At 56.5% G+C, this 19,815-nt stretch overlaps 1 protein-coding gene across 3 annotated transcripts in view; it reads left to right on the forward strand.

Annotated features, from left to right (window-relative positions):
* Window positions 1–19,815, forward strand: part of LOC111155811 (pericentrin) — a 117,026-nt gene that overhangs the window by 7,161 nt on the left and 90,050 nt on the right. For all 3 annotated transcript variants that reach the window (XM_022516219.1, XM_022516220.1, XM_022516221.1), the window contains exons 4-11: window positions 7,870–7,986; window positions 9,704–9,959; window positions 11,630–11,685; window positions 12,812–12,986; window positions 13,472–13,608; window positions 14,853–14,964; window positions 16,416–16,533; window positions 16,884–16,959. In XM_022516219.1, coding sequence (XP_022371927.1) covers window positions 7,870–7,986; window positions 9,704–9,959; window positions 11,630–11,685; window positions 12,812–12,986; window positions 13,472–13,608; window positions 14,853–14,964; window positions 16,416–16,533; window positions 16,884–16,959 — 1,047 coding nt within the window. The remainder of the gene's footprint in view (window positions 1–7,869; window positions 7,987–9,703; window positions 9,960–11,629; window positions 11,686–12,811; window positions 12,987–13,471; window positions 13,609–14,852; window positions 14,965–16,415; window positions 16,534–16,883; window positions 16,960–19,815) is intronic.

Here is a 19,815-nt window from a genome sequence, read left to right on the forward strand (position 1 = left end):
GGTTCTCTGTTAAAGTGTGTTCCTTGTCAGAGGATTTCTCCGTCTTGTGGTGGAAATCCAAACCAGAGAAAGGACTCAATATCTGAAGGGTCCTGTCTCTTCAAGAGTAGAAGCTCAGAACAAAGAGAGTTGGATACAGAGCTTCCCCTGCAGGCCTCATTTCCTTGGTGTCACCCTTGCACAGAAGGTCTTTCTGGAGACCCTTCTGATGGAGCCTCAGTCTCCTTTCCTTGGGACCTTTGATCTTTCCTTCCCGATGTTGAAGAGAGAAGGTTGCCTTTCATGCATTGAGGCTAGTGGTCATGTCTGACTTCCCTCATTTTCTCATTGCCCAAATGTTGTGGCGTGTTCCTTGGGCCTGGCCTTCATCTCTCCCATAGTCAGTTGTGTGTGTGGGGTTTGTTTCTGCCACAGGGCCTGGCATGAATTCCATATATGTTGGATTAATTACATTTATTAATTGTTTGTTTTGTTTTAGCATTTGGAAGAAAATTCATTAGATGCTGAATTGACTGGTTTGAAAGTGTTGTGTTAAAATTCTGTATTTTATTATTTATTTATTTATTTTTAAAAAAATTTTTAAAAGATTTTATTTACTTATTTGACAGACAGAGATCACAAGCAGGCAGAGAGGCAGAGAGGGGACGGGAAGCAGGCTCCCTGCTGAGCAGAGAGCCTGATGCGGGGCTCGATCCCAGGACCCTGGGATCATGACCTGAGCTGAAGGCAGAGGCTTAACCCACTGAGCCACCCAGGCGCCCCAAAATTCTGTATTTTAAACTTTGGATTCTAGCTGGCCTCAGTTCACATTACTTTAGACAGTGAGCAAGCTTGGTTTTTAATCTGTATTATTGCAGGTGAGATCTGGATCATAGGCAGGGCCTGGAAAAATCGTCTCTGGTGGGGTCCACAATGATCACCCTAAAATACATGTTTTTATACTTGTTTTAAACTGTGACACAAAAAATGAAAAATAATCCCTGTGACATACAGCATGTACATGGAAAAGTAGAAACTGCATGAAATGTACATACAGCCTAACAAACAAGTACGCAATAAACACCACATGATCCTCCCGCAGGTAAGACACGCGACAGTGCTGGGCCTGCTGCTGTGTTCTCTCGACCCCAAAGTCAGCTGCACCCTGATTTCCATGGCAGTTGTGCTTTAGAACGCTGTGTAAATGGGTCAGACGTGGCACTGGTGTGTTTCTGTCCTTACCCTTCCAACAACTTTGCGTCCTTGTGTTTCACTTTATGTCCTGCTTAACAGTGGGGGCTTGATTTTTAAAAATTTTTCTGATAGTCTGTGTCTTTTTGGTGGATAGTATAATTCATTTACATTTCATGTAATCACTGATGTGTTTGAGCTTATGTTTCATTTTTAGGCTTTCTGTTTGTTTTATTTCCTTCTTTCTCCTTTTGCAGGGGCAAGGCTTTGGATTATTTTTTATCAGGGGATTTCTTTTTTTTAGTTCTTTCTTCACCCATTTTGAAGTAATAATATACTCAGTTTCTGTTCTTTTACTGGTGAGATTAAATAGAACATTTATACTTCTCTGTGTAAACTTAATCAGTAACTTTGGTCTTTGAAAGTATAAGGATCTTAGAATATTTAAACTCCATCTATAAGTCTCTCAGTGTATGTTTTTGTTATTTTTTTATTATAAAATACACTTACCATAAAATTTTCCATCTTAACCATTTTTTTTTTTTAAAGACTTATTTATTTTAGACAGAGAGACGGGGGGCATGCACAGAGCAGGGTGGAGGGACAGAGGGAGAGGGGGAGAATCTCAAGCAGACTCCCCCACTGAGCACAGAGCCTGACAAGTTGCTCGATCTCAAGACCCCAAGATCATGACCTGAGCCAAAACCAAGAATTAGGTACTTAACCACTGAGCCACCCAGGTGCCCCACACAGCCCATTTGTTTTAAATGCATTCATAATGTCATGCGGCCATCACCACTGTCCACCTCCACAGCTTCTGTCATCTTGTAAAGCTGAAACTCTGTTCGCTTTAAACAGTACGTCCCCATTCCCCCTCCCCAAGCCTCTGGCAGCCACCGTTCTACTTTCTCAGTCTCTGATTTTGACTATTCTAGATACCACACGTAAGTGGAATATGTGTTTATTTTTTTTTTTCGCGAGTGGCTTATTTCACTTAGCATGATGTCCTCAAGGTTCATATGTGTTGTAGCTTGTGACAAAGTTTCCTTCCTTTTTAAGGCTAATATTCCTTAGTATGATTAGAGTGCTTTGTGGTAATCCATTCATCTGGGGGAGGATGCTTGAGTCTCTTCCACGTTTTAGGCATCGTGAGTAACGCTGCTGTGGATAAGGTGTGCAAATACCTCTTTGAGACTGTGCTTTCAAGTCTTTGGCGGTGTATGTCAATAAGTGTGCTAAATCAGATGGTAATTCTAATTTTAATTTTCGAGAAACCTCCACACTGTTTTCCACAGTGGCTGCCTCAGTTTACATTTCCACCAACTGTGCACATACTCACCAACACCTGTTTTCTCTTTTTTATAGTAGCCATCCTAATGGGTGTCACATTCCTATTTGTTTGTTTAAGTAAACTCTGTGCCCAGCGTGGGGTTTGAACTCACGATCCTGAGATCAAGCATTGTACGCTCTACCAACTCTGCCAGCCAGGTGCCCCTGCTTTCCTTTTTTAAAAATAATTTTTAGTCCCACAGTTCGTTCAGCCTTCTATTATCCAGCCGTTCATTGGTTTAAATAAGCTTTTAGTTTGGGAAGAGTTAGAAGTTTACAGCAGAGTTGTGGAGTGGGTGCCATTCCCGTACTCCCTCACCCCATTTTGTCCTGCTGGCATCGTGGACATGGGCACACGTGTCGGAGCTGAGGCCTTAACTCTGCAGCGTCACTGCTAACTGCGTACGGACTCGCTTGGGTCCCAGGAGTTTTCTAGCCACGAGTTTTCCGTCGGGGCCTCTGCCCAGGACCACATCACTCTCAGTCGCCTCATCTGCTTCGTCTCCTCAGGTCTCTGACCGCATCTCAGTTTCTGGTGACCATTTGGAATAGCACTGGTCAGCTACTCGGGGACTCTCCCTCAGTCTGGGTTTCTCTGATGATTGTCGTTATTAGGGATTTCACCACCGAGGCGACGTGCCCTTGTAGCCGCCTCCTGCCAGGCCGGGTCAGCCGGGTTTCCCCTTCTCCAGACTCTCCTCTTCGGGAGGGAGCCACTGAGCCCAGCACACTCTTCAAGGGACAGAAATTACGTGCCGCCTCCCACAGGGAGGGGTAGCCACACATTCTGTTTGTGATTCTTCTGTAAGGGAGAGTTGCCTCTTCTCCCCCATTAGTTAATTTACTCACATATTGATATCAGTGTGAGCTCATGTGTATTTATGTTACACTTTCTGTTGTAACCTCAAACTACGTCGTATCTCTTTTGTTGCTTTAAGTGTTCCGGCTCGGGCCACTGGGAGCTTTTTCAGTCCGGCCCCTGCGTCCTGGTGACATGCCCCATCCTTTGTCTTAGAAGCACGTTCTGGCTTTCTTCAGGCTCGTCTTGCGCTCCCTGCCTCAGTTCTGGAGTCACACGTTTCTTCGAGGGGCCCTGGTTCCTTTCGTTTGGTGCTAGTAGAAACCAAGACCGGGGCGCCGGGTGCGGTCACTGCTGGGTCAGTCAGCGGATGCGTGGGCACACCAGTCCGTGTGCGTGCGGTTATCAACTGACTGCAGTTAACTCTGTGTCTGTCTGTCCTTATGTACACGTATTAAAGTAAGCTTGAGCGCGTCCTGCTGGCCCCAGATCCAGTCCAGCACCACGGGGCTCCCCACGGAACAGCTCTACCCCTGCAAGTTTCCCTGTGCCCCCCACCCCCACTGTCAGCCTCCTCTCCCTCACCAGCCCCGAGTGACTGCCTGCCTGTGTCCGTTCTGTACTTTTGCCTTTTCTGTGGTACAGATGGGATCCTAGAATGTGTAGCCTTTTGGGTCTGACTTTTTGAATCCTGTAGCACAACAGACGTAGGGTTCATGCTGGCTGATTCTACAGTAGGACCCCCTTCATTTGGTTGCTTTACTGCGTGTACGTGCTCGTTGACCTGGCCTGGGTGCTTCCACACGGTGGAAGGAGTCACTCATTTTTTAGTGTCAGTTCTTGTATAGGGTTAGCACTGTAGGTCCATTTTCTTTCTCCTTTGCTCTTTTTCAGGCTTGCACGTTGGGCGTCGCCCTTCTGTCTGCAGGATACTCTTTAGCATTTCCTGCGGCGACACCCTTCTTGCGCCCATGCTCCCAGTTGATGTTTTCCTGAATATATTTTTGGCTTTTTCCCTTTGTTCCTGAAAGATAGCCCTGCCGGCGTGGACTCGGAGATTGGTGGTGGTGTGTCGCGTGCTGGGTGTTTGCCCGGCTCTGCCCCGGCTTCAGTGTCCACAGCCGCCAGCCCACCGTCCCTTTGTCCCTTTGCCGCCGCCGCCTTGCACACTTCCTGCTTGGCCTTCCACACTCTCACTTTCCTAGGCTGAGATGTGCACATCTCATTTTACTAGCACGACCTGGGACCTGGGCTCTTGCGTCTGTTGCTTCTAGAAGATCTCCAGGTGGCATCTCCACACACAGCGTCTGGCCCTTCTTTCTCCAGGGGCCCGAAATCCCAGTGGCGGTTTTCAGAGCTCCTCTCGTGTGCACCTGTCCCATCTTCTTTTCTGCATGTTCCTTCTTTTGGTTACCCTGACAGATTTCGTCTGGGTTCTCTCTTCTTTACTGACTCTGTTCATCTGTGTGTCATCGGCTACGAGATCCGTCTCTTGAGTTGTTGACTTTGGCTCTGCTCTCTGTATTTCGGGACCTATTCTGTTTGGACTCCTTAAAGACAGCGGTATCATTTTGTGTCATGTAATGTTTCCTGGAGATACTTTGAAGCTGATTTTGTTTTAAGTGCAGCTGTACCTTTTCATGAGCAAATTGGTCTGAATTTTGCCCAGTGTTTAGAGGTGTGGTCCGTCCCTCTCTGTAGGTTACTGTAGGGCTTGGGCTCGTTTGGGGCTGCATACCTCTGTGGGGACCACCTGCGGATACTGCCGAAGGTCTTCTTTAACATTTTGTTCTGCAGGTTCCTGTTACTTCCTGGGGTAGCCTGTGTGTGCTCGCTTTTAGGGAGGTGTTTGTGTGGTTCCCATGAGAATATCTTGTGTCCCTCGCTTGTGGGAGCCCCTCCGGACGGGTGCCAGATTTGTATCTGATAGGTGTCCCAGGAACAGCCCTTTGCTAGGACTTCTTTTTTCTTTTTAAGATTTTATTTGAGAGAGAGAGCGCGCACACAAGAAGGGGGAGCAGCAAGTGGGGGGGGGGAGAAGCAGACTCCCCGCTGAGTAGGGAGCCTGACTGGATCCAGGGCTCCATCCCAGGACCTTGATGTCATGACCTGAGCTGAAGGCAGACACTTAATGGACTGAGCCACCTGTGTGCCCTTGCTGGGACTTGTTTTTACGTCAGTGTCTTGGCAGGGGGGTTTCTGCATCCCACGGCATGTGTACGTTTGTAAACGTGCGATGAGCAGGCCTGGGTTTTAACGTTTCGGGGAGACGCCCCCACCTTGCCGCCTTTGCCTCAGCATCTGGACGTGGGGCAGCTCCCTGGCCCACACACCTGGGCAGTGATGATTGCGTCCTGTCTTGCCGCACAGGCCTTCAGGACGCCTGCTTGTGTCCAGCATCTCATTTCTCACCGCCCCCCCCCGGCAAAGCTGCCAGTTCTGGGAGCGCGTGCTGCCCTCCCGTGTCCCTGTCCCCCTAGATCATTTTAGATTCTGGGTCCCTCCTGTCTGGCACCTGGTGGGTTCCCTCCCGGAGAGCATTTAGAGTCATTTTTGTTATATTTTATCCCACAATTCTGATGTTTGTAGCAAAAATGGTTTAAGGTTTTGCCTTTTATGTTTAAAACTGGACACTCCTATATTACTTTTTACCATTGGAAAGAACCCTTTAATTTGAAGAAGGATCCATAGTGATACTTAATGGTTCTAACACTCCCCTTGGAACGCTTTGCTTCCACGCGGTGAGCCGCACAGGTAGAGGCGCGCTGTGCCTCACAGCTATCGGGCAGACTCCTGGGCATCGCCAACATGTGCAGGGAGCAGCGGGGGTGGGCGTCAGGGCTGGGAAGTCCCAGAGGAGCTTAAGGAGGGGAGGCAGAGCCAGTCCATATGCGCAGGGGCCCCCTGGTGCACGAGGCAGGTGCCAAGTGGGACAGCAGGAGGGACTCTGCCCCCTTCGGGGATTTTTCCCCAAGAGCAGCAGATGCACCGAGTTTTTCAAGGGGGTGACAAGGTTGGATTTGTTCTCTGAATGTATCATCTGGCCTCCAAGCCACTGACCTCACGTTAGGCTGAGTGACCGTGGGGGCCAGTCACCTGTGCTCATGGGAATGGAGGGTGGCCAGGATTGGCCTTGGGCTGCTGTGGGGTTGCTGTGACGGGAGGCAGGAATAGGAGGACTGTGAGGGTTTGGGGGTGCTGTCAACTGAGGTGGATAATGTTGGAGGAGTCCTGGCTTGGGCAGGAAAATTCAGTCTGGTTTGAGTCTGAGGTGCCTTTTCAGTAAGCCCCGGAGAAAGGTCTGGGCTATCAGGGAGGGGAAGGTGGGAGGCCTGTGGCTGTAGCAGCCTGCTCTGGGGGGGGGGGGGGCTCTGGGCGGGGCCTGCTCCTGGCTGGGCATGGTCCCGGCAAGGTCTTCTCTAGGCCTGTCCTGGGGCTGGTTGCGGTGGAGGGTAGGGGAGACTGGGATGCTCACAGAAGGCCTGTAGCTTTTCTTTTCCCTTTAGATTGCTGATGCTGAAAATGTTCCTGGAGTTGGGAAATTTTTTTTAAGTGGGCTCTGAGCCCAGCGTGCAGCCCAGCGTGAGGCTTGAACGCACGACTCTGAGATCAGGACGGGCTGAGATCAGGAGTCGGATGCTTAACCACCTGAGCCGTCCAGGTGCCCCCAGCCCCGGGAATATTAAGACGGAAACGTTTTCTATGGCACTTGACGTATGCTCATGAGAAAAAGTTACACCAACTTACTCTGCTATTGACGTGTTTGGTTGTTTCCCCATGACTTTGGTGACACTGAGGATCAATATTACCACGAGCTTTTGCTGACTGACTAGCTATAAAATATTTCAGTTTTACCTCTTCAGGTTCATTGAGCTCTTACTGGTACCACCCGTTGCAGGCATCTTAAGTAGGTCTTCCTTCCCGTAAGCGTCTCTCCTGACTGAGGAGCAGAGAGCCTGGGGAGCTCACGCTGCTGTCCGTCAGCAACACCTCTGGGGTTTTCCGCTTTACCCTAAGCCACTTGAACAGCCTGGTTGTTCTTTCATAGTTACTTTTATTGAGATACGATGTGTGTGTATAAAATTCATCATTTTAAAGCATATATACCAGTGGCTTTTGATACATTTTGTCGTGCAACTATCATAACTGTGTGATCCCAACACATTTTCATTACCCAGAAAGGAGCCTCATACGCATTAGCAGTCATTCCCCATTCCTCTGTCTGTCCGGCCCCTGGCACCCCCTGGCCGCCATTCTGTCCCTGTGGATTTGCCGGTTCTGGATAGTTCACATTCGCAGAACCGCACAGTGTGTGTCTGGCTGCTTTCACGGAGTCTAACGTTTTGAGATTCTCAGTGTCGTAGCTCCTTTTTATAGCAGAGTGATGCGCCCCCCAACCCCGACGGCTTTTCCACGTTCTGTTTGTGCGTTTGCTGGGTGTGGACGCAGCTGGGAGTCGTGCTGCCGTGAACGCTGCTGGGCTCAGTTCCCTCTGATGTGTCCTGAGTGTTTGTAGTGACTGTTTTCTCATGTGAATTCTTTGGCTTACGTCCTTCGCTTTCCTTCTTTAGGAATGCGAACAAGAACGTAAGCTAGAATTTGCGGAGCTGACGAGAAGACCGAAGGATGCCGTTGGCGCACAGCAGCAGGTGGCCGTGGGGCTTCAGTGGCCGACAGAGACGCAGCAGGTGCAGCTGCCGACCTGGCGACGGGATGCTTGGGGGTGTGGCTGGTCCCTGCGCACTCACCCTGTAATTTGCGCCAGTGGGTTTGGGGATCTGGGAGGGTTGCGGTAGTACGGGTCTGTGCTGCAGGCTGGCTGTGGGGCTTTGAAAGGGCAGGTGGAGAGGTGTGCGGGACACCTGGGGGTGGTGCGTCTGGCCAAGGGCCACTCATAGCACAGCCAGCGGTTTCCCTATCAGCTGCCGCTCCTATTCATTAAACACAGGGGGTGCGTGGTCCTGAGGGGCCTCGAGGGAGAGAAGCTGTGAGCCAGGCCGTCCTGCAGGCACATCTGATTCCCCTGGTGGCTGCCACCTCCGGGAAGCAGGAGGTGCTTGTGGCAGGAGGGCTGGTGCGCGTCCCTCCACCTCACTGTCGCCTTGCTGTCCTGCTGGAGGTCCCTGCTGACCTCTCTGGAGACACATATTTTTGTCCCATGGTCTCTGCTTACTGCTTTCCTTTATCCATTTCATTTATTTACTTTGAAGGATTTTAATTATTTATTTGACTGACAGAAGGTGGATGAGCAGGGAGAGCAGCAGGGAGGGGGGAAAAGCAAGCTCCCTGCTAAGCAGGGAGCCCGATGCGGGGCTCTATCCCAGGACCCCGTGATCATGACCTGAGCCGAAGGCAGAGGCTTTAACCCACTGAGCCACCCCGGTGACCCCCCTTTATTCATTTTATTTTTATGCTTTTCGGGTGTCCCTTAAGTGTGTTTTTCTGTTGTTAGTGTTAGTTGGGAATAAGTATGCTTCCTGGAACTCTGGCCTTCTTCCAGATTCACCCAGGGCAGTGGAAGGAGCAACAGATTTCCCCTAGCTTAGCTAGGCACAGAAGCCTCTCCTTTGTCCCCTCTGCCCACCTTCCAGAGCGGTGAAGTGCAGAGCTCACTTGTCTCTGGTCTGGAGCCTGGGATTCCTGACGGTTCACTCACTCAGCCACTGCTGGGCCCTGTTTGGCCTCATGCTGTTCCGGCATTGGCAGTCACCATCCAGAGCCGCCTCCTGTCTGTGTTCTGGTTATTGTCCCATGTTTCTGATGGGGACCTTCTTTTTTTTTTCTTTTTTTTTTAAAGATTTTATTTATTCATTTGACAGACAGAGATCACAAGTACGCAGAGAGGCAGGCAGAGAGAGGAGGAAGCAGGCTCCTGGCCGAGCAGAGAGCCCAATGTGGGGCTTGATCCCAGGACCCTGAGACCATGACCTGAGCCAAAGGCAGAGGCTTAACCCACTGAGCCACCCAGGCGCCCCATCTGATGGGGGTCTTGCAACATCTGGAATGACTGCTCCCTGTCTCCAGCCGGGATGGGCCTCTGGGCTGGGGAGTCTGCCTGGAGGAGGTTGGGGGCTATCCTGCGTGGCTGCGTGTGGCCTGTGTCCTCGAGGAGGAACTGCAGCCCCTGCTGTCTGCAGAGAGAGTTTGGGTGGAGGCAGGGCCAGAGCGGCTTCAGGAACGGCCAGCTGGGCCATTTCGGGTGGCTGGGGAGCCGCCAGGCTGGGCCCGGCCGCCTGAGGTCCTGTGGGTCGCTGAGCTGGTACTGTCCCTGGAGCACGAGGCTCCCGGGATGCGGGTGGAGAGAGCCTGCGGGGGGTGGGGGAGGGGCTGCTGCTGTAGCGAGTTGGCAGCCCCGGCCCTGCCAGGCCATGTGCTGGAGCGCCCGGAAACGGCCCTGTCCCGCAGCCGGTGCCCTCGCTGGAGCTGGAGGCGCTGCGCCTGAGTCTGAGCAACATGCACGCCGCACAGCTGGAGCGCATGCAGGCCACCCTGCAGAGGGAGAAGGAGGCCGCGCTGACCGAGCTGCGGGCCGCGCTCAACGGCCGTCACGCCCAGGAGCTGGCCCTGCTGCGGAGCCAGCAGCAGCACCAGCAGGCGCGGGCCCGGGAGCAGCACGCACGGGAGCGCGAGGAGTCGGAGCAGCGCTGCCACCAGGAAACAGGTGCGGCTGTCCCAGCCTGGCCTGGGGGCTCGGCGCCCGCGGCTGCCTCTGCAGAGGCAGGCCGGTGACCCGGCCAGGGGCAGGTGTCCCATCCTGAGCTCCCCGAGAGCATGCGGGGCACCCTGCTGGGGGGCGGGGCTCTGCGGTCCCCTCGCCCGCTGTCTGCTTCTTCCCTGGGCTTGTGTGTGTTTCTGAAGTGGGGTCCTGTCATGGGAGGTGATCTGCTTGTGTGCCGGAAGCATCCGTGTCCGCCTCTGGCGGGACTGTCTGTGGCCGAGCGTTGTTGACCACCCCAGATGCTCCTGGACACAGACCCCGCATCCCACGGGCTTCTGCCTCTGTTCCTGGTGCGGCCGTGTCACTCCCGGGGGACAGCTGAGGCACCGGCTCCTTTGGTGATTCTCTGGCCTAGACTGAGCTCTTTCTCTACACCTAAGATTGAATTTTATGGGTTATTTTCCCCGAATTTTATGTTTTAATGGTTTTTTCCAATTTCTTTGTTAGTCACTACTTTTGAAGACCTCAGTTTTGTGAACACCAGCTTGATTGTGTTCTAATTCACATACCATACAATTTTCCCATTTAAAGTGTGCATTTCAGAGTCGCGCAAACGTCCCACAGTCTAAGGTTAGAACATTGATCCCCAGAAAGAAACTTGTGCCGACGTGGTCACCCCCATTTCTCGCTCGTCTGCTGGTCGAGTTTTTCACTTGAAAATTGAAAACAGCAGCCTGGATGTGTTGCAAGTCGCCCTGTTCTGGGTCCCACCCCTAGCCCTCAGAGGGAGCCAGTCTTCTCATGTTCCAGGGATACCGTCCCATGTTTCCTTATGTAGAGTCAAGCAAACATAAGTAGTTTTATGTCCCCTCATTTTGGCTCATTTTTAAAAAATACAGAACATGTTTTCCTTTAGGCTCCTTCCAATGCTGTCTTCTCTCTGCTCACCCTGGGGAATGGGACCACAGAGGGGTCCACACCTGCCCTCTGCTCCATGAGGCTCTGCCATGGGCTGGGCCCCTGTGACCTCCCCTCTCAGGTGGTGTCTGGCCTTTGCTTGAGCTCTGGGCTTGCTCAGGCCGCCCTCACTTTGTACGTGTGCCGTCGTTGCCTGGCCCCAGCTCCCCTCCACCCTTTCCTGAGGTCCCTGTGTCTCTTCCTGGTGCCCACGTCCCCAGGTGTGCGCACACCTCTCAATCCCTGCCAGGCCATGCCCACTGGTCCAGCGTCATCCCTTCTCTGCACGTCTTCTCTTGTGGTTCTTCCCTTGGGGCTTGGGAGCTGATGGGTCCCGGAAGGTCTTTGTCTGTCTTTCATACCTTGCCTGGAGTCTAGCACAGTGGGAGGCTGGGCGATGGGCTCAGGGTGCGTGGGAGCCTGGTGTGGGGCAGACAGACCAGAAGGGGCGCCCAGGTCTAATGTGCCAGCTTGCGTGGGGCTGTCAGGCTGGCTGAAGGCTCTGTCCTTGGTTTAGGTAGGAATAGAATTTGGTCGATACGTCACACGTGGAATTCTTGTTCCCTCACGGACGTGCCCTCTCGTCCTCTCCCGTGTTGGCGAGCGTTCCTATGGCGTGGCCTTTAAGTGCTGGCAGCCCTCTCCCCTGCGAGTGGTGGGGGTGTGGGAAACTCGGAGACTCTGTGGTCTGACCTGCTTTTATGTTTCTCTTGCAGCTGAGCTGAAGGAGAAGTTACAGTTAGAAATGGAGAAGAACGCACGGATGCTAGAGGTAGACGTCGTTAGCAACGTCACTCTGCGTGTACGGCATTCCCCTTTCCCCTCCATCGCTCCAGCTGGCCCGGAGTCCCCACAGGAGAGCCCCTCACCTGATTCAGACAGAATGCAGTCACAGCTCTAATTGAACGTGCTGGTAGAAAACACATGCCTTTTGCTGTAGAGGGAGAGCATTCCTTCCTGTGTACAGGGTGTTAGCGCGGCTCGTGTGGGGTCACGCGTGCTTCTGCTGTCACAGGAAGCTCTGGCACCCTGAGCTCTGATTCCTAGGGGACCCTGTGGCCTGGTTGTCGCTGTGCGCCGGGACGGACGGACATCGCAGGGCAGGGAGGTGCCCTGTGGCAACTGAGTAAAACGTGGGGTGCCGGTCCCAGGGGTGGGGCAGAGCCGCTGTGCGGCCGATGCCTCAGCTGACCCCATGTGCTGTGCTGACTGTGCATTCTGCGGTGGTCCCGCTGACTCCCCCACATCCCTCCTGGAGAAAGAGTTCTGTGTTAGGGTGGGACGGAGTTAGCGCCTCTCTGAAGAAGCCCCTTCCTGGAACGTTCCATCCTGGCCATGTGTCCCTTTCTCGGGGCCGCATTTGTGGAAGGGCTGTTGGTGCCAGTGACAGCAGAGGAAGTGGCTGGTGTTGGGGGACGTTGGTGACATTAGGGGACGCGTGTCTGACACTGGGCACGTGGGCGTTTGTGTCCTAGCTGTTCTGATCAGGTAGTTGGTGGAGGACAGCTGTTAGTCCCAGGCGGGAGGCTTGTGCCCCAGCTCCCACCCCTCTGTGCCGGACAGCAGGGACTCATTTCTTAGGGCATCTGGGACAAAGTCAGCCCTTGGCAGAGGTCAGGTGACATCACTGTAGCATCTTGGGTCTTTTGTGGAGGACGTGTGTGTGTGTGAGAGAGTTACTGAGCATGACCTCTGTCCTCGCTTCGTTTCCGGGCAGGTGTCCCTTGCTGTCTCTGCTCCTGTCCCCGTGGGTGGTGGGGGCCATCCAGCTTCCTGTAGTGACAGTCTGGTCCGGGTGTAGTGACTGTCCACACCTGGGTTTCGAGTGCAGTTTAAATTTTTTACCACAGATCGTCCACCGTTGGCCCATAGTTTTCTTTTTTCCTTACTTGAATTAGAACCTGAAGCGAGAATGGGAAGCCGAGAGAGAGTTATGCTTAGAAAACCTGCGCAGAGAATTGTCTGCAAAGCATCGGTTGGAGTTGGAGAGTTTGCAAGACCAGCTTGAGAACGAACTGGCACAACAGAAAGCGGAGTCGGAGAAGATTTTTCAAGCCAAAAACCAGGCTGAACGTGAGTTTCAAGTTCGAACAGTCAGGTTTGAAGAGGGGACGCGTGCGCGAGCGTGCGTGTTGCTAGGAGGACAGTCCCGTGCGGAGCCAGGCCCTTGCTGGGGACGAGCACGTGCATTTCCTTGCCGGGGGTGCTGGCTGCACGTCACCCACAGCGATGGAGACAGGAGTGGGTCTGCTGGGCGGCTCAGGCTCAGCCTTGGGCTCTCCCCTCAGTGAGCACAGGCTTCTCTGGCTCCCTGACCTCCCCTGAAACCTCGGTTTCAGAAGTGTTTGTCCACGTTCTGTGATGGTTGTTAAGAAAGCAACGCCGCTGTTGTTCACGTTCTATTCTTGTCGCCCATCACATGGTGCCATCATGGTGAGGAGGTGGTGGCTGTCCGGGTTGCTCCCCAGGAGAGCAGAGTGCTGGGACCGTGGGGTCTGGAAGGAGCTGTGCTCCCACGTGGTCGGGAAGGCCACGTGCTCAGGGAGGTGTGTGCCCAGGTGCGCTGAGGACTCTGGAGACCCAGCAGGACACGGCCCTGAGGCAGCTGCGTGAGGACCTGCAGTCCGAGAGCGGTCGGCGCGTGCGGGACTTGGAGCAGAGGCTCCGCGACCAGGAGGTGGCCAAGCAGCTCGAGGTGGGCAGGGACGTGTGTGTGTGTGTCAGCCGCTCGGCAGGGAGGGGAGGCTTTAGAAGATTCTGGGTGGGATCGTTTCACGTTCTGGTGTTAGCTCAAACTTAAGTAGTGGATTTAGAGCCCGTTGGTTTCTAGTAGATGGAGAAGTGAGGACAGTGTGTGGAGCTGGCGTGAGTTATGCTGCATCGTACACACGCAGAGTTGGTGTTCTTTACCAGAGTCCCTGGGACCCAGACTCCAGGCATTACGGGTCTAAGGCCAGGTTCTCTGATTGTGACCCTAAAGAAACACGAAGTCTCAAAGAGACTGAGTCAGAAACACTTCTGCTGCTCGTGTGTTCAGAACTCTTCCAGCGAGACGTCACATTCCCACAGTGGGTGGTGTGGTCAGATCTTACCCAGACACCCGAGGGCTTCTGTCCCGAGGGCCATCAGTGCCCCAGCATCAGGCCGAGAAATCAGAGAGAGGGAGTCCGTGTTGGCCTGTGCCCGGATTTCAGAAGAGAACCCAGGAGGACCTTGTGCTTCTGTCCCCGTGGTGTCCACACCCACTCCCGGCTTCCTTGCCCCATCACCCCATGCTCATTCTCCCTTGCTGATGGGAAAGGAACATGGAAGGGCACCTTCTGTCCTGTCCCTGCATGGGGCCACCCGCAAGGCAGCAGGCCAACCTCAGGGGCCCTGCAGGCCGGAGCTCCCATGTCCTGTGTCCCCTCTGGCAGGGCTTGTCCTTCAGCGCTGAGCCCTGCACTTGTACCCACCACTTGGTGCCTTGGGACCACGTGCAGCCTGACCCCAAGCCCCCCGTGAAGGTAGTGGTAGCTGCTCTCAGTTCCATGGGCGCAGGTTTGGCTGGCTCTGTTCACCCTGAAGAGACCCTTCCCGGGGTGGGGGGTAACCGAAAAATGCAGAGAACACTCCACCGTGCCCCAGGAGGAGGAGGGAGGGACCCCCGGGAGGCTGGTGCTGACCAGCAGCGTGGGCAGGAGCCTGGCCCTCCCTGCCCCGGCAAGTTAGAAGGACGTGTGTCTAGGACAACAGAGAAAGTTTCCGTCCTCACTCAGCGAGGGGAAGGCCAGGCAGCGAGCGGGGAAAGGCGCGTGAGGAGCGAGCCGTGCGCGGCCGCTATGGCTGGTTCACTCTTGGCTGCCGGCCCGGGTCTCACCGCGCGAGCCCCGGAGCTGGGCACAGACCGTCTGGGCTTGGTCTCGGGCGGCGTCTCACGCTGCAGCCTTCCTGTTGCAGTTAGAGAGCCTCCGAGCATCGTACGCCGCGCTGAAGGCCCAGTCGCAGGAAGAGATCCGGCGCCTGTGGTCCCAGCTCGAGTCTCCGGGACCCGACGGTCAGGACCCGAGCGGTGAGGCATTTGCGGTTCAGAGCTCAGATCCGTGGAAGCTAACGCGGTGTTTCCACGGGGCCGTGACAGTTGTAGCACGGAGAGCGGCTTTGCGAGCTGCTGGAGGTCGTCGTGTGGTTTTCAGGCGCAAACCCGAGGGCCTTGGCTTCACCAGGGAGCCGGGGCGGCAGCGTCGCGATGTTGCTCACCTGCCGGGAGGCATCTGTGGAGGGGGGCCGGGAGGGGGGCCGGCGAGGCTTACAGCCCGGCTGGCGCTCACCGAGAAGCCATATGGGCTGGGTGCCGGTGCTCCTCATCCCGCCGTGCCCCTGCACCCCTGAGCTTGCCTGGGGCAGGTGCTCTCGGGCTCCTGTGGCCCCGAGGGGGTTGCCCACGTCGGCCAGGCCCAACGGCTCACCCGGCTCCTCCTGTGGACCCTCTGAGAGGGGTCCCTGCTTGCGGGCCGTGCCTCCAGCGGGGATGTCGGGGGACGCGGGCAAGACAGGCGGACTCGTGTGTTCCTCCTGCTGCTCTCCACGGGGAGCCTCTGCAGTCTGGGGGTCAGCCTTGCCGGGCACACGTCACTGGGGGCCCAGAGCAGGGCTGGGAGGAAGGGCCAGAGCCCGTGTGGTGGGCGAGGCCACGCCCATCCGCTCACGCCTGGTCTTTGCCTCAAGCCTGTCCATGGCGGGAGTGTGGCTCCTGGCTCTGCGGACGCCGCTGCGTGAGCTCCTGCGCTCGGCTCTCCCCGGCCCGTGGAGAGCCTCGCGCTGGCCTCCAGGGTCCTTCCTGGGATGTTTGTCTTGAAACTTCCGGGTAGTGACCAGTTCCCGTCCACGGTACTGTTAAGCGGCTGGACGCATCCTCTTGCTGGAAACGGCGATTCCAATACATTTTCTCATGGTTGGCGTCCGATCCGGTTCTCCTGCTCCTAGCGAAACGCCACAGACGCAGGGCTGGGAGCCGCACACTCCGTAGTGGCTGGTGCTGCGCAGGTCCAAGTGGGTGGCGTGACGGGATTTTCTGTCCAGGGTCACCCGCGGCCGGAATCAAGGTTCTGGCGGGGCCCAGCGTGGCTCACGGTGGCTGGGGCAGGATGAGTCCCTGTGGTGGGGGGGCTGAGGTCTTGTGTCCTTGCTGGCCGTCGGCCGGGGCTCTCAGGCCCTGGGGACCGCCCACATCCCTGCTCTGCGGCCCCAGCCGCCCGTGGAGACCCGCTGGCATTTCTGGTCTCTGTGATGCCCGCAGCGCCAGCCTGAGAAGTGCTCTGCTTCCGGGGGCCCACAGGCTCCGCTGAGGTCGCCCCGGCCAGCTCCCCGTGGAGGCACTGCCCAGCGTAAGCCGCCGAGGGTCCCGCTGCGCCTTCACGGGGACCGGGACCGGGGCCTTCCCAGAGCTGAGGTCTGCAGTGTGTCCTGATGTGTCCTCCGTGTCTGGCCTGGAAGTGACTGCGGAATTCCTTCCCCTTGAAGCGTTCCACGACCAGCTCCCGGCCCGCACGCCTCACGGGGAGGAGCGAGAGCACCGGAGGCAGGACCCGTGGTGGCGGCAGCAGCGAGAGGAGTCTGTTCTCGAGTCTGCGCAAGTCAGGTGCACGGGGCCTTTCGTCTTCGGTGTGTTCTCAAAATACGGGACCTTTGAGCTGGTCGGGGTCTGGTTTTATTTGTGGTTTCCTGCCCATGGAGACTGGGAGCCTCGCGCTTTAGAAACAGCTGCTGCTTGAGCCTCGAGCAGGAGAGGGTTCAGACGAGGAGCCGCATGGGACCTGCAGCTCCGGGGTCCCCTCTGCTCCAGCACGGGGTCCCGCCAGGCGGTCCCACAGCCACGGCCCGCTCGGCCCAGGGCTCCCGTCCTTGACCGGGGTCTGGGGGGGTCGCTGTGGAGGGAACAGGGAGGGAAAGGGCGTACGAGGAGGTTTTAAAACATGTCTTCTCTCCTAGTGCACCCAGGGTGTTTCTAGAAGAGAGGACTGGAGAAGGGAGCGAGCACCTCGAGGGACCCCGCCTTCAGCCGGAGGTGACGGCCCCTCTTCCCTGCATTGAGGGAGCGGACGCGGAGCGCTCGTTTCAGGAGCACGAGGTGCTGGTGTTGGCGGGTGTTGCCGGTGACTGCCCCTCGGTCTCCTTAACGCCTGTCAACCCCAGGGCTCCAGACTTTCTTCTTGTGACGAGGACTTTTAGGATCTACCGTCTTAGCCGCTCCCGCGTGTCCAGTACAGCTTTGTCTCTGGTCACCGAGCGCTGCACCCCCAGACTCTGTTCTGTGACTGGAGGCTCGTGGCCTCTGACCCTCCCTCCCGTTCTGCCCACGCCCACCCCCGCCTCTGGTGCCTCCGCTCTGTATCCGTCAGCTCGGTTAGCATCGCACGGGGCAGTGACGTCACGGGGCGCGTGTTTCTCTCCGACTTATTCCGCTTCTCCCCTCGGGGTGCGTCCACGTTGTCACGAATGGCTCGTTCTTCTTCGTGGCTGAGGAATGTTCGGTCGTGTGCGCCGCATCCACTCAGTCCAACCGTCAGGCCGCGGACGCCTGGGCTGTGTGCACTTGAGATGTGGTGTCCTGTCTCCTGAGTGTCCCTTTACTTATGGTGATGCGTGGGGTGTCGGTGGCCCGGGTCTCGTGGCTGTCACCCCGGGCAGGTGGCATGCGGGATGATGGAGGCCCCATGAGGACAAGCGTCCGCATCGGTGGTTCGCAGTCACCCCGGGCAGCCGTCACGAGTGTACCTCAGACCGGACGGTTACAGGGCAGAGATGTGTCCTTTCAGAGACGCATCATCTGGAGGCTGGGAGCGGGAGCTCGGGGCTGTTCTCTTGAGCCCCGTGTCCTTGGCTTGTGGTCGGCCGCCCTCAGGCTCCGTGGTCAGGAGGTTTGTGGTGTGTCCCGGTCTCCACATGGCCCCATTCTGAGGCATTGGAGGTTCAGACTTCGACATGTGAATTTTGGGGTCACAGTTGGTCCTGTGCAACTGGCCGCTTCCGGTTTCCCGTTGTTAACTGTCTCTTTGCCTGCGATGACTTCCTGGGGACGGGAGCACGGTGTGGCGGTGGTTCCCTCCCTTCCACTTCCTTTCCCGTGTGTCCCGCTGGGCGTGGTGTGGCCGCCACGGCAGAGCCTCCGGGTCCTGGTCCATGGCCCTGTCCTGCCCTCTGGGCCCCCGCCTGCTGTCGTCCTGGGGTCACCCTGCATTCTGGTCGGATGGTCCCTGCTGCCCGGGGGGCAGGTGTGTCCGCACGTGGCCCCGCTGTTGGCTGCGCCTGTTCCCCCGGTGGAGATGCAGGGGTGCGTGAGGGGAGCCCTCTGAGAGCTTGTTTCGTTCGTGCGTGTTTGGCGTGTGCAATGTCTGGCATGCGTGGGTGTCCTCTCGCGCTGCGCCATGGAGAGTCGCCGTCCCTCCGTCCCACGGACCCTCCCTTCTGTGTGAGCCGCCACGCTGCCCGCGGCCCCGGGGCCCCGGGGCCCCTGTGAGCCGCCTGGAGCTTTCCGGGAGCAGCTCCGGCATGTGCGTCCACCGCTCGCGCTGGCCGTGCGGGAGGGCCTCGCGTCCGACTGTGCCTCCGCGGCCAGGAGGCCGGTCCCGTCTGCAATCCTCAGCGTGCCCTGCGCGCTCTCCTGGTGGCGCGCGAGCTGTTCTCATTCTGCAGCAAACGTCTCGTGTCCATCGTCGTTTCTGATTTCTGGGGGCTCTGCTTTCTTGCTGCCTCTGTGTGCCACGGGCGCAGTGTTCACACACACCTCTCTGGAGGCCCTCGGTGCTAAAGGTTTCTCGTGCTTCCCGTGTGTCCTGCTTTCCATCCGTCTGTCCCTCTGTGTGGGTGTCGGGGTCCCCTGTGTTGGTTTTTGGTCCGGGGCTTGTGAGGCACCCCTGGTGTCAGGTAGACCAGTGGCAGAGCTCCCTCTGGTCCAGCCTTAGATGGCCGGGTCCCCGGCCCCCCGACAGCCAGCCTCGGCCCACAGGTCCTGCGTGTGCACAGCCCCTCTGCCCCTGAGCCCCGGACGGTGCTGTGAGCACTGAGTTTTGTCTTCCCAGGTTGGCCAGCCTTGATGTCTTGAACCTCTTCCTGTTGCCTCTCGTGACGTTTCAGGAAGGCAGGGAAAGGAGAGTGATGGGACGTGTGTGTTTGCGGGAAGTGCGGTGTGTGCGCACACCTGTTTGCACGCGCGCGCACGCGTGTGGAAGTGTTGACAGGCCGCCATGCCCTCCTCAGGGCGTCTGGTGGAACTCCCCCAGGGGGTGTGGGAGCCCAGGGCCCCCCGCCGCCGCTGGAAGTCGCCCGTGTGTGCTCCTCGCCGAGGGACAGCCGGTGTGTCTGCAGTTTTTCTGTGGTTTCCTACGAGGTCAAACCTGTTTTCACTTGAAGTTGACCGTTCTCCCCCTGGAAGCTCTTCCTGCACACCGTGGCTCTCCTGGCGTTCGTCCCCCGTCCCCTGCGGTTCGGAGGGCCTGCCCCGCTCGCCTTTGGACTTGGTTGTGGCCCTTTTCGCGCTGGTGCTCACGGGCCTGGGTCTGCGGTTGTGGGTCCTCCCCTGGCCCTTTGCTCTTTGTCCCCTTTCTGAGTGCCCACCGTTTCCTGCGTTGCCTTCTGACGCTTTCACTTTGTTCTCTCATTTCACTTACTTTTTTTTTTTTTTAAAGATTTTATTTATTTATTTGACAGAGAGAGACCAAACAGGCAGAGAGGCAGGCAGAGAGAGAGAGAGGAGGAAGCAGGATCCCCGCCAAGCAGAGAGCCCGATGCAGGACTCGATCCCAGGACCCTGAGATCACGACCCGAGCCGAAGGCAGAGGCTTTAACCCACTGAGCCACCCAGGCGCCCCTCACTTACTTGTTTTTAGAGATTTTATTTGAGAGAGAGTGAGGCAGCGAGAGA

The sequence above is a fragment of the Enhydra lutris genome, unplaced genomic scaffold (genome assembly GCF_002288905.1).
Source record: "Enhydra lutris kenyoni isolate GAN:26980312 unplaced genomic scaffold, ASM228890v2 scaffoldscaffold43, whole genome shotgun sequence".
In the NCBI taxonomy this organism is placed as follows: Eukaryota; Metazoa; Chordata; class Mammalia; order Carnivora; family Mustelidae; genus Enhydra; species Enhydra lutris.